Genomic DNA, 23923 nt, shown 5'->3' on the forward strand with positions numbered 1-23923 from the left:
CTTACCTGATAATATGGCAGTTATTGGGTCGCTCATTTGCACCGAAAGGAATCTGAAGAGCCATGTGTAGATATCTGAAAACAAAACAAGATTTTTTCTCAATTATGGCAAGCCATTTAAGAAATTAATTATATATTTATTGACTCTGGAATTAGATGGATTGAATTAAGTCTGAATATATATGTATGTGAAAGTTTGAATATATAGATATATTTTGTATATATTCAAACTTTATACTGTATATCTAAAATTTTTCTAAATATTTTCAGACTTTCATAAATACATATTTAAAATGTTCTTATATATTTAAATTTCATATTTTTTTCAGACATTCATATATACAGTATATATATTCAGACTTCCATAACATATATTTAAACTTCATATATATTTTTTCAAACTTCCGTAAATACATTTTCAGACTTATATATATATATATATATTAAAACTTCCATACATATTCATATCTATGTTTTTGTTCTTATATAATCAAACTTCCATATTTATATTCAGACTTTAATATGTCTTCAAACTTTTCTTATATATATGTTTGGACTTTTCTTTATACGTGGTTTTTTTTCTTTTACACTTTCATATATTCCAACAGTCAAAAAATATATATTCAATTTCCTAAACTGATTACCATACTCAATAATTCATCTGGTTAAATAAAGGTGAAATAAAAATAATGATTTGGCCTGGAGGCCAACAATGTCAAATGCTGCAGCTCAGGTCTGAACCAGAACCAAGAGGTCAGAACACATTAGTCCAGTTTTAAAGTCTTGACACTGGCTCCCAGTCAGCCTCAGAATAGACTTTAAAGTTTTGCTGCTGGTGTATAAATCTGTGAATGGGTTTGGTCCAGAATACATCAGTGACATGTTAGTCAGGTATGAACCCAGCAGGTCTCTCAGATCTATGGACACAGGTCAGATAGTGGAGCCCAGAGCTCACAGTAAACATGGTGATGCTGCGTTTAGTTGTTATGCTGCAAAGAAGTGGAACAAACTGCTGCAGAGCTGAAGTCAGCATCTAATGTGAACATTTTTAAATCAAAGTTAAAGGAACTTTTTTCTCTACTGCATATGATTGAGAGAGAGATTTTTGGTCATGTTGTTGATGTAATGTGTTTGTTGATGATTTGAATTGATTTTACAGATGATTTTAAATGTTCTTATTGATTTTAAACAGTTGAATGTTTTATCATGTAAAGCACATTGAGTTGTCTTGTGTATGAAATGCGCTATACAAATAAATTTGCCTTGCCTTGCCTTGGTAATAATGAAAATAATAATTACTGTAATAGTTTGTTTTATTACTATTTCTATTTCTGACAAGTGAGAGATTTAAAAGGTTTTTGATTGTTCTATGTTATTTGACACAATATAGTATTAATATTCTTCTCCTTTTGGCTTTTTCCAGTAATGGGTTGCCAGAGCAGATAATCTTCCTCTAAAAAGAATAGTATTATTACTACACTTGGGAAATCTTCCAATGAGATTAAGGTTATATCTGAGGTACTTATTTATAGAGACATAAATGTTAGGGGGTTTTTGTTTGGTTTAATCATTAACGCAAAAGCGGAAGCTACAGAAGCTTATTGCATTCACAGAAGAAATTTTTTTTCGGTTTTTCTGAATTGATGAGATAAACATAAGTAAATACAAAAAAATTCCCCTGTTTTTCTGTTTTTATAGGAAATGTTTTTGTGGTTTTTCTGAGTTGATGAGATAAAAATATTTTTTTTTTTTTTTTTTTAAATTGGCCCTGTTTTTCTGTTTTTAAAGGAAATATTTTTCAGTTTTTCTGAAATGATGAGATACGTTTTTATAGCAAATATTTTTTGTTTTGTTTTTTTCTGAAATGAGAAGTTTTTATTGCAAATTTTTTCGGTTTTTCTGAAATAATGAGATACGTTTACAAGGGTTTGAAAAGCGACCCTGCGTCCCTGACTGCACATGTCCGGATCAGAAAAACAGAAAAAAAAACATTTCCTATAAAAACAAAAAAATGGGGCAATTTTTTTATTTAATTATTTCTATCTCATCAATTCAGAAAAACCGAAACTTTTTTTTTTTCTTCTGTGAATGCAATAAGCTTCTGTAGCAGAGAAAGGTTTTATTATTTTTCGATGCAGCCAGGTCACACCCACTAAATGGGTCACTACGAGTTTAAACAAGAGTTCACACACACTTTTTATAAACAGCATCTTCGTTTTTACTTTATCCCACTTCAGTTTCAAGCATAAAATACATTATTTCATAAGACAAATGAAAGAAATAATGCGCTGAATTTGCAAAGATTATTGCGATTTACGTTCAGGCTCTCATAGGGCAGCCCCTAACAAACGGGTCCTTCGCTACACAGTAAAGGGGACTGACCGTAAGGAATTAAATTGATTTAAAAAGTATTAATTTAACGTTATATTACCAGCGTTTGGCGTCTTTTGAGCTGCTAGGATTCTCTCTCTGATGTCATCATAACGTCGTTTTCACCGGAGAAGAGGAAAAACGGTGGGAACTCACCAATGAGCTCCGGTAAGTTTTAATTCAACTCTGTGCCGTGCAATGACAACATCTACTGAGCCTGGTTATCAGCACGTGAACTAAGTGGCGTTTAAGGTTTTTAAAAATAGTAGGAAAAAAGCTTTTTTTTAAAAATATATAATTAGTGTTTAATGTTTGTTACTTATCACAAGGTCAACCTGTAGGTGAAAAACTAACCACTTTAACACGAACATTCCTTGTTTTCGTAAAAATGTTTTACTTTCTGATATTGTTTGCATTGCAACATTTTGAAAAATACAACAATTGCATGCCAGTGGTTTATTTTATTTTATAATTTGTATTAAAATAATGTTAATGTCTAATATGTAAGGTGTTTTAATTATGGGAAAAGCTAGTTCAGTCATGGGCAACTGGCGGCACTCAGTCTATTTTTTTTAAGTAAATACACAAAATGACACTTAAAAAAACAGCAACAAAAAAAAAAAAAAATAGAAATAAAAAACTACAACAAAAATACACAACATTTCTCCAAAAGCACGATTATGACGTCAACATAACACAAAATGACAGAAAATGTACATAACGAAAAGAAAAAGAAAAAAAAAGATTCCTATAAATACAACAAAAAGGCAGAAAATTACTCGCAAAACTAGATGACTACTAAATACTTATACACAAAATAACTCCAAAAACACACTTAATGAAGCCAAAAACATAAAAAAAAAAAAACACACACTCAAAAGGTGAGAAAAACATACATAAGGAGAACATAAATGACCCCAAATACACAAAACAACAATACTTATACACAAAAATGAGAAAAAAAAATATGCAAAATGACTCCAAAAATGCACAAATCCTTTGTTCTTTCCTGTATTGATGCTAATGAATGTTCATAATGTGGCTTTTGGCTCAGAAAGCAACATTTTTGTGGCCCCACTGTGATAGGACTAGTACATTACATTTTTTTCTTAACTTTACTGAAACAGAAAAGAGAAAATACGGTACGTGTATGACATTAAAGTTAAACCTTTTCGTTTAAATTTTGAGCAAAATAAACTACATAGGAAAGGAAGGAAACTGATGTTGCATACAAAATGAAAGGAAGTCAATACAGATGACATCAAATATATCAAATCTAATTAGGCATAAAATGTCCAAATCTAAATGAATCTTTGAAGATTTTATTTTGAAATGTATTATCCCCATGCACACATACAGTAACTTGATTTCTCATCTTTTTCACTACACAGAAGTGTGTCCATTCTGTGGAAAACTCTACAAAAGGCTGAAGAGTCACCTGCCTCATTGCAAAGCAGCGCCAAGCGTAAAAGACCCTTCAGGGCAACACGATGCTGCTGCAAATCAGACGACAGCTGCAGAGTTTCCCCGACAAAAAACCAAGGAAACATTGAAGTTGGGAACGAAGAGCACATCCTCTTCACTTCTGACTACATCGTCCAATAGTTCTACAAAAAAGAAGAAGAAACAGACGCTAGACGAACAAATCATAACATCCACTCTTACTTTGCCTAAACCCGCATCTAAAACCGTTTCTAAGCCAAAAAAGAAGGGTCTTCGAGATTTGATAGAAGCTGCAAAGTCTAAGCAAGGTGCAGAGAACTTGTTGGAAAATGACAGAGATAAATCCAAAAGTACATTTACGGATTCACATCTGAGTTCAAAAACAGGAACCAAAGCAGAGAAAGATTCCGTTAAATCTGCCCCTAAAAAGAAGCTGAAAAAAAAGGCTTTAGAAAGTGAACGCACGCAAGAAAACAAGCAACAAGCTCCAAAAAGATGCAACGTCTGGGAGGAGGACGCTGAGGATGTGCACGAGGGAGGCGTGCACGTGCAGCAGGGGAGGATCAGCCTACAGAGTGTCAGAGCCACACTGGGACGAGCTAATGTCACCCAACAACCATCCAACAGCCCCAGCATCCTGAGCCAGCTTAAAACCACCAACGGTTTCCATGGAAACATCCCACCACCTCAAACAGAGACTTCCCAGCCTCCCCAGTCCAAACAGACCAGTTTAAAGACCTCATTTCATGCAATTCCACAGAGACACGTGACGGGAAACATGACCACGTCACCTCCTCTGAGTCAGTCATCCAGCTATCCCCATTTACCAGTTACATTACAAACTCTCCCAGTGGACGTGGAGCAGCTGCTCAGCCAGCGTCACACTGAAGGTCAGGAGGGGCCACAAAGTAGGTTGGGGTCAATTACATTTTACAGTCGTCAGTTATCCATGTTCAATTACAATTCAATTCTGATTACAGTAACCAGCCTTTTTCCAATTACAATAAAATTACAATTATTTTTTATCCTAAGGGTCAATTAAAATTACATTCTCAAGTACAATTAATCATAATAATTGAGTCCATAATAAGTAACCTAATAAAAGTTAGCCTTCCTCTTGTGTTAGCATCTGTTATGATAACGGGTTCTAAATCCGCTGTAAAATACACTAAAAACAAATATCTATCATCTTATTTATTTCCTATCAATTGGTTACCTTATTAGGCTTCTTAATCAATGAAAATATAGGTTTTAATATTTGTGGTGTGTGTCTCTGAGTCTTTTTTGTGTCAGTATATCCCTAGATTTCATTTTTATTTAATGGTAAATTATGGGAAAGCTTTATATGGAACATATTTTAATAATTGTTAACTACATACTGTATGTATAGAAATGTAACATGGTTCCACAGTTTTGCTTTAAATTTAAATTGCAATGAAAATTATATAAAAATTGTCAATTACAAAGTCAATTATCTGAACTCCATTACAACAGTGACACATTTTTTAAATTACATTCATAACTATGCCATAATTGTAATTAATTATCAATTAAGCGATTATAATTATAAATGACCTCAACCCTGGTTATGTGTATTGATTATTGATGGCTGTGCTTTTTTCTTTTTTTTTTTCGCAGGTGCTCTGGCACAGCGGAGTCTCGGAGAGGTGAAACTGAGGGAGTTACCTGATTGGCTAGCCTGTAAAAGCCCGAGTCATCCTAGAGAAATCGTGGCCATGGTGCAGCGAGGTACATAAAAAAAAACAAGACGCACACATAACTTGTTTTCCTCCGCATTGTGTTTATTTAACCAAAATTGAAGTTATCTGAAGACATGGAGCTTTGTTTAGTTTAGGTGTGGTTGGCATAGCTGTGCTAGTTAGCGACTGTGTGCTTAGCTTGGATAGCTTTAATACATTCATTTGTATATAAGATGACTTGACAATGATCGGTTTTCCTCGCTCTTTTGTTCGCCCCCATCAGGCTGGCAGTGGTACTACAGGAAGTACTTTTACGTGAAAAAAGGGGGCGTGGCTGGAGTGAGCATGTTGTTAGCAGGCTACTGTACACTCAGCTACATCTGGTCTTACCCTCGTATAAGTAAGATTTATAATCCACTATCATATACTTCCTGCTCTTTGATTTGGAAAATAACTTGTTTTGTTTTCTAGAGCTCGATCGATGGAGGAAATATCACTGACTGAAGGAGGAAAACAAAGAGTTACATCCTCCTGATTGGGAATTTTACAACATTTAGATGTAAAATTATGTCTGTTTACTCTGGAATTGTGGTAAAACATTTTTACATGTATCAATGCGTTATAAAGTAATGCGTTACAGTAGCGATATTACTGTTTTGGGTAAGTGAAGGAAAGTAATGCATTACACTTAAATTATTGGTAACAAATCTGTCTTTTTTTTCTAATATGGCCTCCATTTTTCACATATTTATATTAATATTTACATGGTATTTATTGTATATTTAACTTTTTTCTTTTTATCCGTTTGTTGCTTTAACAACTAAATTTCATTAATGAAGTAGAAATCAATCAATCAATCCATATGCACTATGCATACAGGCTAAGTGATATTATGGTTTTGATGTACAGTATGTCCATGTATCTGATTGGTTAATTAAGAAACGGGAAAGTAAAGTAAGAAGTAGTGAAGTTACTTCTCAACAGAAGTGTAAAAAGTACCGATATAGCCTGTTGAAGTAGAAGAACTGTTACTTGATTGAAATTGTACTCAAAGTAAAATTTACAAGTTACTTTCTTCCCCTGAGGTAATTTGTATAAAATAAAATGTTTGTCAAAATGTATTTTATGTCATGTTTTTTTTTTTTTAATGATTTAAATTCAATTCATCTTTCTTTTTTAAATGATCAGGCTCTGAGTATAGATTAACTTTAGAAACTCTAAAAGTGATAAAATAACCAACAATCAATGGCACCGTTATTTTTTTTCTAGTTTCACAAATTTTGTTGGTCATTTTTAAAACAAAAATTAAAAATTTACTCAGTAACGACTGGGTGTAGAAATGTAACAAATTACTTTTTTTATTTTTAATGAATGACTTGGAGTAACTACCCCAGCACTGGATGTAGGATTATTTCAATTTTGAACTCTCTCTCTGAATGTTGTGCTCTGTGGTGAACTAGCGACCCCTCCAGGGTGAGAACTGCATTGCATTGTAACTAATGTGACACTGATGTATCAAAGGATAACAGCAACTTTAAGTCACAGTTTGCTTTGATATCCACTAGATGTCACTGTTCGGCAAAAAAAAAAAAAATAAGTCAGCAGGTCAAATGTCCAACAGCAGGTGTTTCATATGGAAACATGAAGTATGAAAGATTTATAAAGATCGTATGTAACGGGCCTGTATTTTATCTTCCTTGGTCACATGATATGATTAAACAGGCTTAATGGACAGAAAAATAATAATGGACCAGCCCGTCTGAATCAGTTCATTATATTCAAATTGAATTTATTATGGACTCTGTGTCACTGTAGTGAACACACTTGGCTACAAATAAAGAAATGACAGATTTTGTAACACGTTTTCAGACACAATAAAAAATATTTTCCATCTATTTTTTTTCTCTCTTTTTTTACATTCTTTGACTTCATACAAAATTATAAATATTGTTTTCGATTTTTTTTTTTTTTTTTTTTTTTTTGTACAAAAACAATCTACAAATCAATTGGGTTGAATAAACGGAGGCTGGGCAAACAAACCTGTGAATATAGAAGAAGGAAGAAAAGCAACTGCATGGTCAAAACAATGATATGCAATCATAGAACTTAGGATTTGAGGAGGAAAAATGAACCAACTGTCCTAGTTTGAGCCTCTTTTAGATGTAAAGATCCAGTTGACAGTAGAGAGAAGCTTTCTTAGCAATGAGCCCAGTTCAGATAAAAACACCAGAGATCCAGGCACGCAACAGCATTTAAAAAAAGAAAAGAAAAGGCAAACAACCCCATTAAAGGCCTTCAGTCCATTCCCCAGGAGGCTTTTTCAAAGAAAACCTAACCTTTGGTTCCAAGTCGGGTTTGGCAAAACATCTGATATTAGGCTGTCATTAGCATGAATAAGGTGTCATTAAGTGTTAAATTACAACACCTTTGGAGCTATGTTGGCATTTTTAGGGTTAGGTGCGGTTATGGTTAAATTTAGACGTTTAGGGTTAGGGATTAGGTTTAGTGTTAAATTTAGGGGTTAGGGTTACGTTTAGGGTTAGGGTTAAACTTAGATGTTTGGGGTTAAGTTTAAAAGTTTAGGGGATAGAGTTAAGTTTAGTGTTAGGGTTAAATTTAGATGTTTAGGGTTAAGTTTAGAAGTTTAAGGTTAGGGGTTAGAGTTAAGTTTAGAAGTTAAGAGTTAGGGTAACAAATGACACTTAATGACAGCCTTCATGACTCCTTATTAATGCTAATGACAGGTGTCATATCATAATAATGATAGCATAATATCAGCCTTCGTGTATAAAAGTTCAAGTAAAGTGTTACCCAAAAATCCAACATTTAGATTTAAAAATCAAGTGTCGAGGCTTTGATTTAACATTTGACTTTAAGGATTAACACATCGCAATGAAAGTACTGCAAACTGAGGATGTAGTCTGACATTTAGTCACCAAAACAACTCAACGAGGACAAAAAGCCAAGCTCTCCTGTTAGTTTTGGTCGTGCTGCAGGAAGAAAAAGAACAGAAAGTTTTTAAAAGTGGACTTTAACCTTGAGATGGAGTTGGATTCAGTAACACGTCACAAAGAAAAGGAAGGACTCCTTTTATTCACATCTTTTCTTAAATGAAGTTTTAAAAAAAATGATTCATTCGAGCACATCCTCCTCAATCTGAGGATTTTTTTTAAACGCCACAGACACAAACTCAAAGGGATTGGATCTGTATTCTACGGATTTAGGATTTGTCCTGTCTGTGTCGGGACTCGCGTACCTTTAAGGTACAAAAAGAAAAAAAAACCGTCAAAGAAAACGTAACTTAAGCACTAAAGCGTAGTAACACTCCTTCCTACATGGGTTTTGGAAACTGGTTTCCACTGGGAAGGGATGAGGCAGGCAGCTAAAGCAGGAAAAGCAGATTTTGGTTTTTGCTCCGATCGTTTACATTCTGCGTTGACGGTTCCTGAAACAAACATTTAGTGCAATTTCTCTGCATGAAGTATCACCACCATGGTCCATGTTTACATCTAATAACACAATGTGTGTCAAATGACTTCAATTTAATGCCTTCAATCAAGTGAAAACTACTGAGGCTGGTGTCAAATTACAACTGATTAATGCCAAAAGATGAAGCAACAGAAAAACATTTCTTTTAGTTATCGAGGTACACTGCTAAAAGCTAATCACACTAGTGTTTTTTGGGCCGTTTACATCACAAGCAATAAAAAGTGATGAAGCTGGTGTCAAATTACAGGATCTTAAGGCTGTGTTTTTGGCTAATTTGGTCCTCTGAAAACAAATTTTGCCTTAAAGGAGGCCAAAATCAGGGGTTATTAAATTATACGTTCAAGTTGTATCGTTAAATATGAGTTTCTTTCATGTTAGCGTCACAGGTTCCTTAGAAAGCATGAGTCAGCACTGCTCGAGTTTGCAAAAGGAAGGATTTTCGAACAGATCATGTAAACACTGCCGTATAAAAACCTTCACGTAGGCACAGGTAGTGGGTGGGAAATCGAATGAAGTGGCACATGAATGCAAACCGATGCATGATGATGAGAGGTAAACTCTTTCTTTCTAAGCCAAAAATATATTTTTTCCGCTTAGAATTGCAAAAGCACTTCAAGGTCATGTTTGAATATACAACATGAATTGCACAGATTCCCATACGTGTGTGTGCATGTGTGTGTGTTAGTGTGTATGTGTTGCACTTAACAAAACAAAACGCCTTCAAATGATCAACAAAGAACTAAGACGACTACATGCATGCTACATGGCTGCACACCACATGGGTCCTGGACCTGAAAGAATAGTTATCCTCTCCTCACCCACTTTGTGCATACAAAGGAGAAAAAACCCTTTGGCCAGGGTTGCCATGGTGATTCCTTTCCTAACATTCTAAGATGCTGTTGACCGCTGCCTCTAAGGCGGAGTCACTGTCCGTGCGGGGAGGGGAGTACTGGTGCTGCTCTGCGTGTGAAGACGGCTGTTGGTGGAGAGTCTGAGCCGCGATTTTGGCCGCAAACGCCGAGGGTTTCCCTCGCGGGCAACCGTTACCGGCTTTCAGGTTGCCGGCTTCCTGTCTCTTCAGTTCTAATGCGCTCCCGTCTTCAGCGTCTTCGCCTCTTCCTGTAGTCCCGCCCCCTCCGGGATCTTCATACCCGGGCTGGAAGTCAGATTTGTAGGGTGACTGCGCAGAGCCTGGTTCAGACTGAGTCCAACTGCAGTTAGATAGAGGCTGGGGGGGCGACGGGGGCTGAAAATGTTTGGATTTCATCCCACAGCAAAAGTCCTCCAAGAAGCCATCTGGAAATGAGACGGAAGCATTAGATCAGCCTTTAAACGCAGACTTAAAGCTGATATCCAGAGTTTCTGAGAGAATGTATCGATGTCCCGCCCTAAATCGCTCCACTTCCTCTGCCAATCTACCAGAAGCCACGCCTCTACTTTTCTGCACGTGCATCGCGGAACATAACAAGGTCGCATCGGGACGCATTGATATAGGTCTATGCGTCAGGTAAGAGCCAAAATCATATTTACCTATTGTGTGTTAGCTGTTGTGACGCACGGCCTTGTTTCCAAGCACAGTTCCGCATTCACTTTGATTGGCACTGTCCGCTACAGGAAGTCGAAGTCTATTGGGTTCGACTTCCTGTAGTGGAACCAATCCACAAACCAATCCACATTAAAATCCATTTGAATGTCTCTGAAATACAAATAAGATGCCATCACTGCAATATTGGAAGTTTTTCAAATTTGATTGATCTTATTTACACAGGATTAATATTTAAATGACTGAATGGAAAGTATGAACTCAATGAGATCCTGAAGTGACCCATATGCGCCAAAGTGTTATAAACCTGTGACCACGCAGGCTCGCACTGTTCACAGATGACCGTAACAGTCCACTTATTTTATAAAGAAAATGTTCAAAAGAAAATTGAAAATGAAGATTTTTTTGTACCCGTCGTTCCTCTTGGAACGCAGAAATGTTTATTGCATTTCGATGATGTAAAGGTTGGATAAAAGCGGCCGCTCAGACTGCGGTCACACTGCCAAATATCAGATACATATCAGATATGAAATTGGCCTGTGTTGGATTTGTGCAGTTCAAACTGTTTTCAACAGATCGGATACAAAACGAGTATGGGGGGAACACAATTGGATTTGGTTTGCATTTGCCTGCAGTCTGAATGTAGCCTTAGTTTCACTTTAAATGTGTTCACTGAGTTTTAAATCCGTCTGCTTTGTTTGTTTTCTGTTTTTTTACCTGGATCAACTAGTACCATTCTTTTATCTTGCGTCAAATTGCCGCGCTCCTCCTGGTTGAAAGTTCTGTCAATCATCACCATTTCTGATGATGGACTGGAACGCTGTAGAAACAGGAGGAACAACCAATCAGCTCGCTGAGTCGCTGCCACTTTATGGATTACAGGTTATCTTTGATCCATTCCTCACCTCGGCCTCCACCATCAGCAGCCTCCTGTATTTGTTCACCATGCTCTGAGTCCTCTGTAGCACGTGACTTGCAACTGCCTCGAAATCCTCGTCCACTGAGGAAAACCCACGTATTACATACATTAGTGATTGGTTTGGGTGGATATATATATATCAGTGCTCGTTATGACATTACTTTCCCACCTTGTGAGAACTCGTCTGGACTGGGCGGCGTCCCCTGGAACACGTGATAGGGCAGAAGTCGTAGCAGCGCATCATCGATCGACGTGAACCGATGACGATTTGTCGTCTGAACCCCAATGTGATCGTTCCTGACTTGTTCCAAAATCCTTTAACGGAGAACATTTAAATGTTAATTAAACCGTTTAATGCCAGAATAACAGAACAAGTTAAATGACTTCATCACACACGAGGCAGCAAACAGGGCGTGTCCAATTCACTCACATTTCTGCTCTTGTTAGAGGCAGAGGAACAGGCCTCTTCAGTGCACTGACCTGCATCAGATCAGCAAATAAACTGAGGTTAGAACAATCATTCACTATCTAATATTACCAACTATTGGCCCTCATTTATCAACTGTTCGTAAGTTCAGATGAGAATTTTCATCTTGGAAAAGCTTCTTTTCTTGTTTGACCTCAGTGGGCGGGGTCTCCGAAACAGGAGGGCGTAACACGTTAATGACAATTGAATTCAGCCGCCGGATTTATCAACACCCGATCATTTGAACGCTGGGAATGGTCAGATACGAATCTTTCATAAATCACACGTTGGTCCTGTCGTACGACCAAATGTGAACTCAAACCTGAACCCGTTTTCACACAAGGTTGATAAATGAGGGACAACATGTTTATTTCTAAAACACACAAACGATCCACGTTATTATTACTGAAACGTATTCACCTCAAACGTTAGCGTTGAATCGTGTGTCATGGTTTTAACACCTGGGGGACAAAAGAAAAAACTGTCAGAAAAATGTAAACATGTAAAAACATCCGTAACTTTAAAAGCGATCGATAGATAGATCGATAGATCGATAGATAGATAGATAGATCGATAGATAGATAGATAGATAGATTATTAATTCCGAGGGAAATTAAAAGTATTCAGATGCCAAAAGGCAGGTTAGTAAAAACAATAAGCAATAAAAACAGGTTAGTAACACATACAATAATAAAATACTGCAATGCGTTATAGTAGTACAGTATCAGTATAATAAAAAATCTGCAAAAACAGTTTCTTTACCATGTATACTGTTGATATGTTTCTGTTTAAAAGCAGGTGATGAAGAATTCTGTGGGCAAAATACATGAATTTAGATAAATTACACAAAAAACTAACATGCGTAACAATAAAAAAAGGCCAAAAGTAGCGTGAGATGTAAGGATCTACCTGTCGATAGTCTTGTTCCTGGTTTATGTTTCCAGGTAACGGAGATAGAGAGGTGCAATTCTGGGTTTGTGTCACTAGGAGGCGCTGCACAGGACTGGCCGACACTTGGCTTTGACCGCCTAGTCCGGCCGTTGCCGGGCCTACTAGAGTCAGTCTCGCGGCAGCACAAGACGTCTGCATTGGGGCGGGGCTTGTAGAAGACACACTTGTCCACGTTTGAGTAACAGCCCCGCCCACCTGACTGGCACTCACCAGCCCCTGGTTTAGTATCAGCTGACTCCCGACCGATGCCGTAAAGTTCTGCCCGGCGACGATGTGCACGGGGTTTTGACTGCCGAGGACAGCGCTGGAGGTGGGCGTGGCCGGGCCGTTGTGGACGGCGCTAGACGGTTTCAGGGTTATTGAGGTGGGGAGCAGGAAGTCTCCTGGCGATACGCTGGTCTGGACTTGGGTTTGTTGCTGGTCCAGGGGCGACTGCACCACTATGGACCCGTTGGCCGTGTACTGGCCTCCTGGGACTGCAGCGGTGTTGGTGGTGGTGGTGGAAGACGTCTGCAGACCCAGGCTGTAGACCGTCTGAGCCCCAGTCTGAAGGGGTTTAGGCTGGATGGGTCTGACTAGAGTCTGGGTCCCCCCGGGTCCTCTCTGTATGATGATGTTCTGAAGGGGAATGTTTTTAAACGGCAGGCCGACCGGCCCTTGGGTCGGGGTGAACATGTGGCCTCCTGTTACGTTCCCCGCTGGAGCGACGGACACCCCCGGCCTCAGCACGATCTGGGGGTTCCGTTCCAAGCTGCCCAGGGTCATCACCCCACCCGTCGTCCCAAAGGAGCCCAGAACCTGGATGTGCTGGGCAGAACCATTCGGTAAGGTGGACATGCCTTGGACAAACTGGCCTGCGGGGAGTGAAGCCGTGGAAGTGTTGACTGCCCCACCTCCGTAACCCCCGGAGACCACCTGGGAGGAGAAGGGGACGGGGGCCTGCACTAGGGTGGGCGTGGGCTGTGAGTCCAGTAGAGCCTCTTGGGCCAGCGTCTGCTCCGTGATGTCCGCCTCCAGCAGAGACTTCTGCAAGATGTCGAAGGGCTGGTCCTCTCCTCCCAGGTCCACGTCTCCAGGGGAGGCCCCGGACCCCAACTCATCTTCAATGAATGAGAGGCTGCTGGAGAGCTGGAGGCCGCCTCCCGACGAGTCGTCGCCAAATTCGACCATCGTCGAAGCGCCATCTTTGAGGCCAGCGTTGGAACCAGTCTGGAAAGAGAAATCACAGGGATGATTAAACCAGAGTTTTTCAAACCTTTTGGAACCAAGGTTCATAAATAAATTCCAAGGCACCACAACACCATCCGAAAATATTACCAAAAATGTACTTAGTAGCCTGTATTACCAATATACAGTCTTTCATATCAAGGAGTCTTGAATAAGAATCAAGTAAACATGAAGAAAAGGGTTCTTAAAATCTCTTATATTTCTTCTTTCAATAATTTGCAGTCATTCTTATGTTTTTAAAAGGAATCAAATGAAAAACAAAAAAAAATCTATTATGATTTTTCACATTTCTTTTTTTTTTATTCAAAAGTGCAATTACCAGTAACAATCTATCTTTTATTCATATAATAGATAGGTTTTACACGATCATGATTTTTGAGCCGATCACCAATCAGTGAGTTTAAAAAAAACGATCACCAATCACTGACCCGATCATATTAATTCAGGTTGTTTTTTTAAGGTACCGACCAAATTCCTTTGGAACTACCGGATACAAATTCACAGAAAATCAAACGGTACCATTTTTTGGGACCTAAACGCAGCCTTGTGACTGTGAGGGAGTTGAAGAGTTGAAGAATTTCCATACAGGACCTGAACATAACATTTGTTTTCAGAGTGTGTGTGTGTGTGGCCCTTTAACTGCGAATGAATGCGCTGGTTGCTGCTGTTTTTGAAACGGAATGAAAGCGAAAGTAAACGGGAGCGCATCACTTCGCTTTTTTAACATGCTCAGGCTGAACACACACAAAAACACACACACGCGCTAACAGCAGACACTGCCAGTAGACTGGGGAAAAAGTCCCGCGCTCAGCCGCTTCGCTCCAACCGATCAACATTTTTGCCGTTCCCTCCTAGGTTTTCACCTTTATGCACAAATGCGAATGAAATAAAGCTGTGTCACGTAAAGCAGACAACTCTTCGGTGTAAATGAGACAATAAAACAATGCAATGGGAGCATCTACAGAAAGTTTCATCACGACAATGACGTCAATGATCGGATCGGCGAATTAAGGCATTACAGCCGATCACATTAATTGCATAAAATGCAAAATATCGGTCAATCCAATATAGCTGACCAAGTTGGTGTAAAGCCTAAAAATATATATAGAAATTAATTATTATTAATATTAAAATAAATATTGTTCAACGTTGTCAATGTCAGATTTGATCCAAAGGCTGTTATTGAGGGATATGATGTTCGAGAATCTAGTTTATTAAAAAACGATTAAAAGTGAGTGGCAATTGTGTGCCGTTCTATTATCTTATTTTTTACCCCTGTGTTTTACACAGAGGTAAACACAAGCATGCGGTATTTATAGCAAGCAAATATCGCATTTTATTGTGTATTTTTACGAGATTTTTATGAATATCACAAGTTAGGGTAGCTTTATTTGCACACATCCACAGAGGTGGGGGTCTCCTCTCCGCTCTGACCTACAGCTGCAGTCGGGGGCTGCTGTGAAGTTGACAGTAGAGGCTCACGGCAGCACAATGGCATACTTTCATACAATAATTAATTGGGTTTTTTTTTATTTATTTATTTTTTTTAAATTGAATCATTTCCCGTGGCACAGTGATTTAAAAACCCTGAATTAAGCAATACTACACAACCATGAATCATTACACATCAAATGCTGTTTCACGTGTCATGACGTTCATCCCCAAAAGGTTCTACTCACCGTGTCATTTGCAAAAAGGGATGCATGGGACCCAAAAGTTGCATTTGTCACATCCTCCTCTTCAATCTGCAAAAAGAGCCAAATTCACCACTTAACACAGTTTGAAACAAAGACTTAAAAACACTTAACCCTTGCTGTGGAAGATAATTAAAGCAATTGAAGCTTCCCTGTATGTCTCACTCACAGTTTTGTTGTTGGTGCCATGGAGATAATCATTGAGTGCATCCACATCCCTGAAAGACGTTTAAAAAAAAAAAATTAACGTTTTAAATACTGGGGATTCATGAAAGACCAAAAGCAAAAAAAACCACACTGAGAACAAATTGTGATGCAGCCCTAGCTTTCTTTATCAGGCACATGATCAGTCTTGTGACGAGAATGGGACCAAACAACACAGTAAAATATGAGAGTTTTTTATGTTAAATTGTAGGATGTGGCATCCCGTAGACAGATGCATGAAAATGTTTTTACTTCATTTATACTGTCTTTATCTGTTAAAGTCCCCAGCAACTTTAAACATTGTTGTTTCCCAAAATAATCCTTTCAAAGTCAACTTTTTAATCATGTATCTCTTGTGGGAGACTCTGGGGTCAGTTTGGGATAATGAAACTGAACGGCTAATACCTAAAATAAAGATATATATTAATAAAATAATGTTTTTACTAAAAATTCACAAGAAAAAACATGTTTTCAGATTTTTTGCACTGACAAATTTCCAAATACATCCTTAACTCTCTAATTATTTTGCAACCACTGTGCTATTCACTGCCAATCTGCCTTTTTCATGAACATATTTATTTTTTCTACTGTAATGTGTGCACTTGTATTTAATCCTTATTTAATTAACAGCCTTTTACGTAATTATGTTGATTTTCTTTTCTTTGTTTAGTGTCTCTTCTTTTCATTTATAATATTTCTGTTTTCCCCCTGGGATCAATAAATTATTTCTGATTTTCTGATGAGGAAAATAAAAACTAAATTGTGCAGCATTTCAGTTAAATTTATCATCAATCTACTGTTTTATAAATCATCTTGATTTAAGTTCATATTTACCCTAAAATATCCAGAAGACGGCGATCGTCCTCATCATCCATGACACCTAAAAAAAATAAATTAAAAAAAAAAAACTAATGAGAAACTACTGTTTGTTAATCATAACAACACATACGTATGCTGAGTAAAACTCAAGTCTGTGAGGAGAAATACAGTCAGAATTTGTCCAATGGCTTGTGTTAGGGATGTTTTTCACTTCCGATACGATACCGATAGTGCAGCCTTGGATATCAGCACGAATCTTACATACTTTTATTACTTATTTTGTAGTGTGGAATGTTAAAAAAGGCTTGATCATGTGATGTTACTCAAACAGAGAGCAATAGTCAACAATTCAAGTTCACTTCAGTTGTTTTTAACTGTCAGTATATGATGGGAACTACTGAGGGCAGCAACAAAAACTTATGGGAGATTTTAGATGTAGTCCAATAAAATCCAATATTCGTTTTCTGGCTGATATCGAGATACCCTTAGTTTGTGTTATTATTCAGATTGAGAGAAAGTATGTATTTATTTGTGTGCTTGTAGTGAAGACGTTTTACTCACAGATTTCCAGGGGGAATCATGGGTTCAGTCATTTATCACGCCTTCCATGCTGTAACAGAGCGAACTGCGGGGTAAGAATCAAGATTTAGTGGAAAAGAAGACATCAGAAGACAGAAAACTGAGTGTACAATAACAGGGTGTGTATAGATGTTTAGAATTCAGTGCTTAAAGACAGGATGGCCTTTATTCAATTCCATCGGTTTATGTCTAAAACACCCACCCCACTCCTCTGCTGTCAGTGTAAATACACCCTTCCTACACCCATCAACCCAACCAGAAGCTGTTGGGTTGATGTTTGGTAAACTTGCCAATTTGGGAGTAAATGAAACTGGGATAATATGGAACTAGCTCATTGGCTAGTATTTAAAAAGAGCGCTTTAGTTGCTTTTAAAACAAATCTTTATCGAAAAGATACAAATATTAACGGAATAAAACACACACAGAGAAAAAAACAACAGTATAAACAATACAAACACAGAGTTCTTGAATTTTTTTTTTTTTTTTTTAAAAGCCTTATAATAAAAAGAAAGCGTATGAAATTTGAGTACGATTTCTGTCCAACTGCATTTCTTTCAATCAAAAAAAGGTTTAAATCCATATACAGATACCATACATGTAGTATCTTAGTATATACTGTCAAAAAACTTACTTATGTGTAATTTATTGTTTAAAAAAAAAATAATCATGTGACGACTGTTGTTTCCAAAACATCTTTAAAATGACTCTTTTTTTCATTCAAAATCATATTAAATCTATTCACATTTATTTTCTGCCTTATTTGGCATAAAGTGTTTAGTAGTCCTCTATAAAAATTCTAATAATTTCCATCACAAATATAAAATCATCATACAAACTTTATCTGATTATGTCCATTTAATGAAATACCACACTGTCATTTGTCATTGAAACAAATACAACATTCAACATTTTTAAACTTAAAAATACTAATAAACAGTGTTCCATTTGGTCACTATCAAAAATATTTGATTTGTAATTGATAAATAAATTTAAAAAATATGCATTTCAGTAAAACCCTAAAACTATCTGCTTGTTATTGTACTTATAAATAATCTTCTTAACCTTTAATGGACAAGTGGACAAAGATCATCTCCTTTTAAATATACAGTAGATTGTAAATCAAACAGTAACACTAAGAACCCACATGTATTTTCAAAAGAAAACTTGCAAAAACAATGGGAGCATTTGTGAGATGTGAGTTTATTTCATTTCTGGGAGAGGGGGACATGCAGGTTTCCTGTTTTAACAACAACAACAACTGCAGTGCTTCAAAATGGCTGTTCCCATGCTACAGACAGTCTGCAGCTCAAACACGTTCAGCCTCCATGTTTGCTTAGGGAACAAAGAAAAACCTGCCTGTGTGACACTGGGAAACTTGCTGCTAAAAACAAGGAAAACTAGTGGCATTTTCTCAGAAAAACAACAAAATAGGGATTTTTTTTTTTTTTTTTTGCCAGACGTCCTTTAATGTATTTAAAAACAATGGGGTGTTATATACGACAGTAGTGGGTTTAGAGCGAATACTACTACTTTTTTAAACAATATCATTGAATTAAAATGGTTGAACATTAAGTTATGACGGAATTAAAAGTCTAAATCAAATGTTTAAAAGCAAAATGGAGGAATTAAACGGTTTTTTTTCGACGTGCCTTCAAAAAGCTATCAACAATAAACAGGAAACAAACATTTAAGCACCGTCTGTTGCTCAATTTGTCGAGTTTTAAAAGCATTTTAAAGGTGAATTTCAGTCCAACAAGTCAACCGTGTGTGCGTTTTTGTCGACGCCAGGAATAAGCTACCAGTCCCTGCCCATAGAGCTAGCTCACACCGCGGCTAGGACGACGACGGTAAAAACACGCCAGTAAAAACATCCAAAAATAGACGGAATCGACAGATTGACCATTGCATTCAATCAGTTAGAGGAAGAGAGAGGGAAAAAAGCCCGTCCCCGCTCCTCTTCTCCTCTTTCCTCCCCGGTTTGGGGGAGGCTTTCATTCGTCCTTGGGCTCATCTGCTGACACCGAGGGGGGATATAACCACCGGCTCTTTGGTGTCTTTGTAGCCAAAACGACGCCCTTCGCAGCGGGCTCGTCTGTGCCTCTTGTCCGTTAACGTGCTTGTTGTTGTTGGAGGGTTTTTTGGGGAACATTTTTTGACTGTCGGCCCGGTGCTGGGTTAGCTAGCCGCGGTGTTGACGACGCATTTTGCCAAGAAGACGTTGAGCCTAGAATCCGTTGAAAAGCCTAAACCCGCGTCGAGGCGTAAATATTTATCCCGATTAGCATAACATAAAGACGACTGCAAGAGGCAAACCCTTTTTTTTTACTCCTGTCTCACTCCTCTTGAAACCCAATATCTCCATTTGGCAACTTTTAATTTACCCCCCTCCTTCTTCTTCTTCCTCTCCACCTCCTCCTCTTCCCTCTCCCACTCAGATATTTGTCTCGCTGTCCCTCTTCAGCCTCCGATAGACTTTTTCTCTACGCTTAAACTCTCTTCCCTCCCTGAAGGAAGGGAGGAAGGAGGCCGTGTGTGTTTTTTCCTTGAAATTTTTATCACAAAATTATAATACACTCAAAGGGAAACTCACCGTCATGAAAAAGCAGTGCCTTGTCTACGGGGTTTCCTCGCCATCACCGCACGGGTCGCTGGGGCAGCGCACACACACCGAAATTACCAGCGCGAGCGCGGCACCATTCACTTCAATGGAAGATGTCGATACGGCCACTAAAGCATTTTACAAACACACAGCTTTAGTGTTAATTAAAAATATTTAATTGCATGTAATTCACATTTATTTATCAGATAAATAATAATGGGAGTTAATGATTATCAACAATAGGGGGCGGAACTTAAGACACACCTTAAAGTAGCTCAGGTGTGGGGGAAAAAAGTCACTTTCTGCTAGGGCTGGTCGATATGGGCTGAAAATAAAATCTCCAATTTTCTCAAAAAAAATTTCGATTCACTATTTTACCCCAATTTTCTTCTGCCTACTTTTTAAAGGAAACAAAAAGTACAAATGTATCAAAGAAAGTTATAATTTCATGTAATCAAACTTAACAAAATTAACCCCTATTTTCCTTCTGGAATTAAAGTGCCAGTTATTCTTTTGTCAAACAAAAATAAAATAATTTAAATTTTGTGGTTTGAAAGGAGACAAAATGTATTATTATTATTATTAATAATAATAATAATAGTAATAATAATAATACATATTCTTAATAATAATACATTGTATTTATGACTGCTTTTTAAAAACTCAAAGACACTACAGTTGTTAGAACAATTAAACACAAGTCAAAAAAGAAACTAACAATAAAGGTAAATACAGAAAATATTTAACAGCACAAGTGGGTCTTATCTAACTTAAGAAATGTGGAGATGACTGAGAAGTGACTGTATGTAAATAATTTATTTCATATATATATATATGAAATTCCAATAAATTATTTAACAATGAAAATGTGTTTGACATTGAAACATTATTAAATTATTTATATAGTTTAAAGCAGGGTTTCTCAACTGGCTAATCACGTCCCGCTTTTTGTAGATTTCAATCAACTAAGTTCAGTTTCTCAAATTTAGCTGTTTAAAACACGAATATATAATCTTTTTTAAAACATAAATATATATATATATATATTCCTGTGCAACATGCATTTCACAGCATGCCTGTCAAAAGAAACATTTCTTTCAAAATAAACGACAGGTCTAACATGAGAGACATTAAGTATTTATTTATTTATTTATTTTTGAACAGCTGTCCACGACCCACCCAGTGCAGGTCCGTGACCCACTTTTGGGTCCCGAACCACCAGTTCAGAGTTACTGGTTTAAAGGAAACATTTTGTTTTAAATTTCTCTTTATATTAAAAAAAATACTTGAACTCCATTAGAATTTAGTACAGTAATTCTTTTTTTTTTTTTTTTAATTTCACTGGCTTACATTTTTACTTAATTTTCATTGAGTTTGCTAAATCCTTCCCTAAATTAATACATTGTTTTTTAAGAATTACTAGATATCAGGTATTTGCTATCAATGTTTACCTATATCTTCATTAATTTGACAATGTTTACCTATATCTTCATTAATTTGACAATGTTTACCTATATCTTCATTAATTTGACAGAATATTCATTCTTGGGTTTTTTGGGGAATTTCTTTTTGGAAATGGAAAAGTTTATTTTGCCATGAAATATAAACATGTATATCTGACATATACCCCCTTGTTGGAGATTTTGTACAGAAAAGATTGAGCTTTGACCCTGAACCATGCACTTTTTATTCATCCTCCATAGAAACCATTTAAAATGTTTTTTTTTAGTTGTGAAAAGACCAATTTGCTTTTGACTGACTTTCACAGCTGGCTGTCTCTGAAAAATCAACAATGTACCAACATTTTCTTCCAAAGACATTATTTATTTCATGGAACATCTGGACTCAAGTATCTCTGATGTCGTAAATTGTTATTTTAATGGCTAAACATTTTATTCATACTTGTAAATGGAAGGACTCTACTCCTTTGTTTAATGTGTTTATTATCTGGTTCACAGAATACTTCAAGTCTTTTAAATTGGTCAGAAAAAATAACTAAAATACCACCAACATTTATAAAGATATCAAAATGTCATTGTTTTTTTTTTTTTTAGTTGCCACTGCATTGTATGTGCCTTTTTCAGTTCTGTCTGTCTTGAGCTTAGAGGCAAATGTGAATGTTTACTTCTTCAGCAAGTGCCATGACTGTGTTATGGTGCCTATTTACCCTGACTTTAAATGTATATGTATTGTTAACAGTATGATATAATAATAAAAAATAAAAAAAAGATAAACACGTTAACTTCCGGGTTAGCTCTCTGCTGTATCAGGTGGCGCTGTTTGTCTTTAATTACAGAGAAGAAGACACATTTCCTTTACCTGGAGAGGGCAGCATACGCTTCTTGTCTACCGGAAATTGGAAGAAGAAGAAGAAGAAGAAAGAAAAGAAAAGACGCACTTCCGGTACAGTGGTAAACATGGACGCTGCCGTGGAAGACGGAGATGACTTAGCTATTGAATTAAATTATGCTGGTAAAGTACAGGAGCGACTCCAGAAGCGACACCAGGCCAGGCTAGAAGACGTTGAACGCCGTAAAGAGGCTAAAGAGAGTAGCAGTGTCGCTGAGGAAAAAGCTGAGTATTTCTCCAGCACTTTCTACGGGGAGCGGGCGTGTATCGAACAGCTACTGTCAGAATGCTCCGGGACGGACCGGGCCGAGGCGACCCGAAGGTTGGAGGAAGCCACGAACAAAGTCCAACAGTTACAGAAGTTTCTGAACGACAGCTTGTTGTTTCTAACGCAGTATAATGTGAGAGAAGCCCAGGCTGCTCTACAACAACTACAGAACTCTCTGTCAGAAACCAGGGAGGCGTGTCTGCCTCAGAAGACGTTTTCTTTCAGAACCAGAACCAAAGCTACAGAAAAATCCCAGAAAACAGAGCTTGGATCATCTAACACACCTGAAGCTGAGTCAGGTAACAACAAGGTAGATAATGATAATGCGTCTGCACCACCAGCTCCTGAACAGTGTGGAATCTCCAACCTCAGCAACGAATTTGTGACCAAGACCTCAGAGGAGATCAGCAAACAGCACGTGCTGCTGACCCACCTGACCAACTGCAAGGTTCGCCTGTTTGGTTCCCCGAGCACACTGCACCTGAAACACATAGAGGACTGTGAGATCCTGTGTGGACCCGTGGCCAGCTCAGTCTTCATAGATCACTGCACAAACAGCACCCTGGCCATTCCTTGTCAGCAGCTGCGGACCCACAACACCACCAACACTCAGGTGTATGTGCACGTCACTAGCAGGGCCATCATAGAGGACTGCAGTGGGGTGGGCTTTGCCCCGTTCACCTGGTCCTACCCTCGCCTGGAAGAGGACTTTAGTCTGTCTGGCCTGGATAGGGACAGAAACAACTGGGACAAGGTGGATGACTTTAACTGGCTTGATACTGGGACGCCATCCCCAAACTGGACAGTCATTCCAGAGGGAGAAAGAAAGCACAACTGGGATCCCTAAAGGTGAAATTTTTCACCTTTAGCTGGAGAATAAATAATTATAATAATGTTAATAATAAAGGTGGATTAAATAAAAGCAGATTGTGTGTGTGGTATAAACATTACTTTCTTACGTCTGATGTTTTTATAAAATGAAGACTTCTCCAACAAATCTAACAGTTGACCACAATACAATACTATTAAATTTTTCTCATGACATCGAAAACAAATACATAAAATGACTCCAAAAACAAACAAAATAAATATACACTAAAGAGCAAAATGACAAATTTTGCTTCAGTCAAATTTTCTAAAACTCAATTATCAACTATTAAAATTTCACCAATGATGGTATATGGGGATTTTTGAAACTGATCCAGAATTAATATACTGGTCTGGATCCCCTTCAAAATTTAATGGAATTTTCCCTGGCATAAAGCTTATCTTTAATTAAAAGTAAATTTTAAGCAAATGATAAA

General features: G+C 37.4%; 4 protein-coding genes across 7 annotated transcripts in view; 2 read left to right on the forward strand and 2 right to left on the reverse strand.

Annotated features, from left to right (window-relative positions):
• LOC114481949 (regulator of G-protein signaling 9-like) overlaps window positions 1-2585 on the reverse strand; it is a 43435-nt gene extending 40850 nt beyond the window's left edge. For both annotated transcript variants that reach the window (XM_028477044.1, XM_028477047.1), the window contains exons 1-2: window positions 2431-2585; window positions 6-74 (exon numbers count right to left, since the gene is read on the reverse strand). In XM_028477044.1, the coding sequence (XP_028332845.1) occupies window positions 6-36 (31 nt within the window). In that variant the 5' untranslated portion in view covers window positions 37-74; window positions 2431-2585. The remainder of the gene's footprint in view (window positions 1-5; window positions 75-2430) is intronic.
• Window positions 2372-6498, forward strand: si:dkey-21c1.4 (uncharacterized). 2 transcript variants are annotated; one of them, XM_028477050.1, is made up of 5 exons: window positions 2372-2537; window positions 3761-4720; window positions 5451-5561; window positions 5796-5912; window positions 5984-6498. In XM_028477050.1, exons 1-5 carry the CDS (start codon window positions 2528-2530, stop codon window positions 6010-6012), a joined length of 1227 nt encoding a protein of 408 aa, XP_028332851.1. In that variant the 5' UTR covers window positions 2372-2527; the 3' UTR covers window positions 6013-6498. The 2 variants fall into 2 exon arrangements, with proteins under 2 accessions (XP_028332851.1, XP_028332852.1); XM_028477051.1 differs by having other exon boundaries at window positions 3761-4702.
• A 971-nt stretch (window positions 6499-7469) lies between these two features.
• bicral (BICRA like chromatin remodeling complex associated protein) lies at window positions 7470-20079 on the reverse strand. 2 transcript variants are annotated; one of them, XM_028476808.1, is made up of 13 exons: window positions 19994-20079; window positions 17386-17449; window positions 16840-16885; window positions 15971-16019; window positions 15787-15852; window positions 12839-14089; window positions 12692-12740; window positions 12350-12390; window positions 11894-11943; window positions 11633-11778; window positions 11450-11544; window positions 11262-11364; window positions 7470-10297 (listed from the first exon to the last, which is right to left on the reverse strand). In XM_028476808.1, exons 3-13 carry the CDS (start codon window positions 16878-16880, stop codon window positions 9882-9884), a joined length of 2307 nt encoding a protein of 768 aa, XP_028332609.1. In that variant the 5' UTR covers window positions 16881-16885; window positions 17386-17449; window positions 19994-20079; the 3' UTR covers window positions 7470-9881. The 2 variants fall into 2 exon arrangements, with proteins under 2 accessions (XP_028332609.1, XP_028332610.1); XM_028476809.1 differs by lacking the exon at window positions 19994-20079 and adding an exon at window positions 19785-19940.
• Window positions 20080-22384: 2305 nt separating this feature from the next.
• On the forward strand, window positions 22385-23524 carry tbcc (tubulin folding cofactor C). The gene has a single exon (XM_028476654.1). It carries the CDS (start codon window positions 22420-22422, stop codon window positions 23464-23466), a length of 1047 nt encoding a protein of 348 aa, XP_028332455.1. The 5' UTR covers window positions 22385-22419; the 3' UTR covers window positions 23467-23524.
• Window positions 23525-23923: the final 399 nt, after the last annotated feature.

The sequence above is a fragment of the Gouania willdenowi genome, chromosome 19 (assembly GCF_900634775.1).
Source record: "Gouania willdenowi chromosome 19, fGouWil2.1, whole genome shotgun sequence".
Lineage (NCBI taxonomy): Eukaryota > Metazoa > Chordata > Actinopteri > Blenniiformes > Gobiesocidae > Gouania > Gouania willdenowi.

Bases quoted from the DNA above. Each gene is read 5' to 3' on its own strand.
- si:dkey-21c1.4 (XM_028477050.1), top strand. The intron at 4,721-5,450 runs GTAGGTTGGGGT...TTTTTTTCGCAG, and splicing joins AGGTCAGGAGGGGCCACAAA to GTGCTCTGGCACAGCGGAGT. The intron at 5,562-5,795 runs GTACATAAAAAA...CGCCCCCATCAG, and splicing joins CGTGGCCATGGTGCAGCGAG to GCTGGCAGTGGTACTACAGG.
- bicral (XM_028476808.1), bottom strand. From the start codon at position 16,880: ATGGATGATGAGGACGATCGCCGTCTTCTGGATATTTTAGG. The intron at 11,779-11,893 runs GTGAGTGAATTG...TCTCCGTTAAAG, and splicing joins CCTCTAACAAGAGCAGAAAT to GATTTTGGAACAAGTCAGGA. The intron at 11,545-11,632 runs GTGGGAAAGTAA...GGTTTTCCTCAG, and splicing joins TCCAGACGAGTTCTCACAAG to TGGACGAGGATTTCGAGGCA.
- tbcc (XM_028476654.1), top strand. From the start codon at position 22,420: ATGGACGCTGCCGTGGAAGACGGAGATGACTTAGCTATTGAATTAAAT.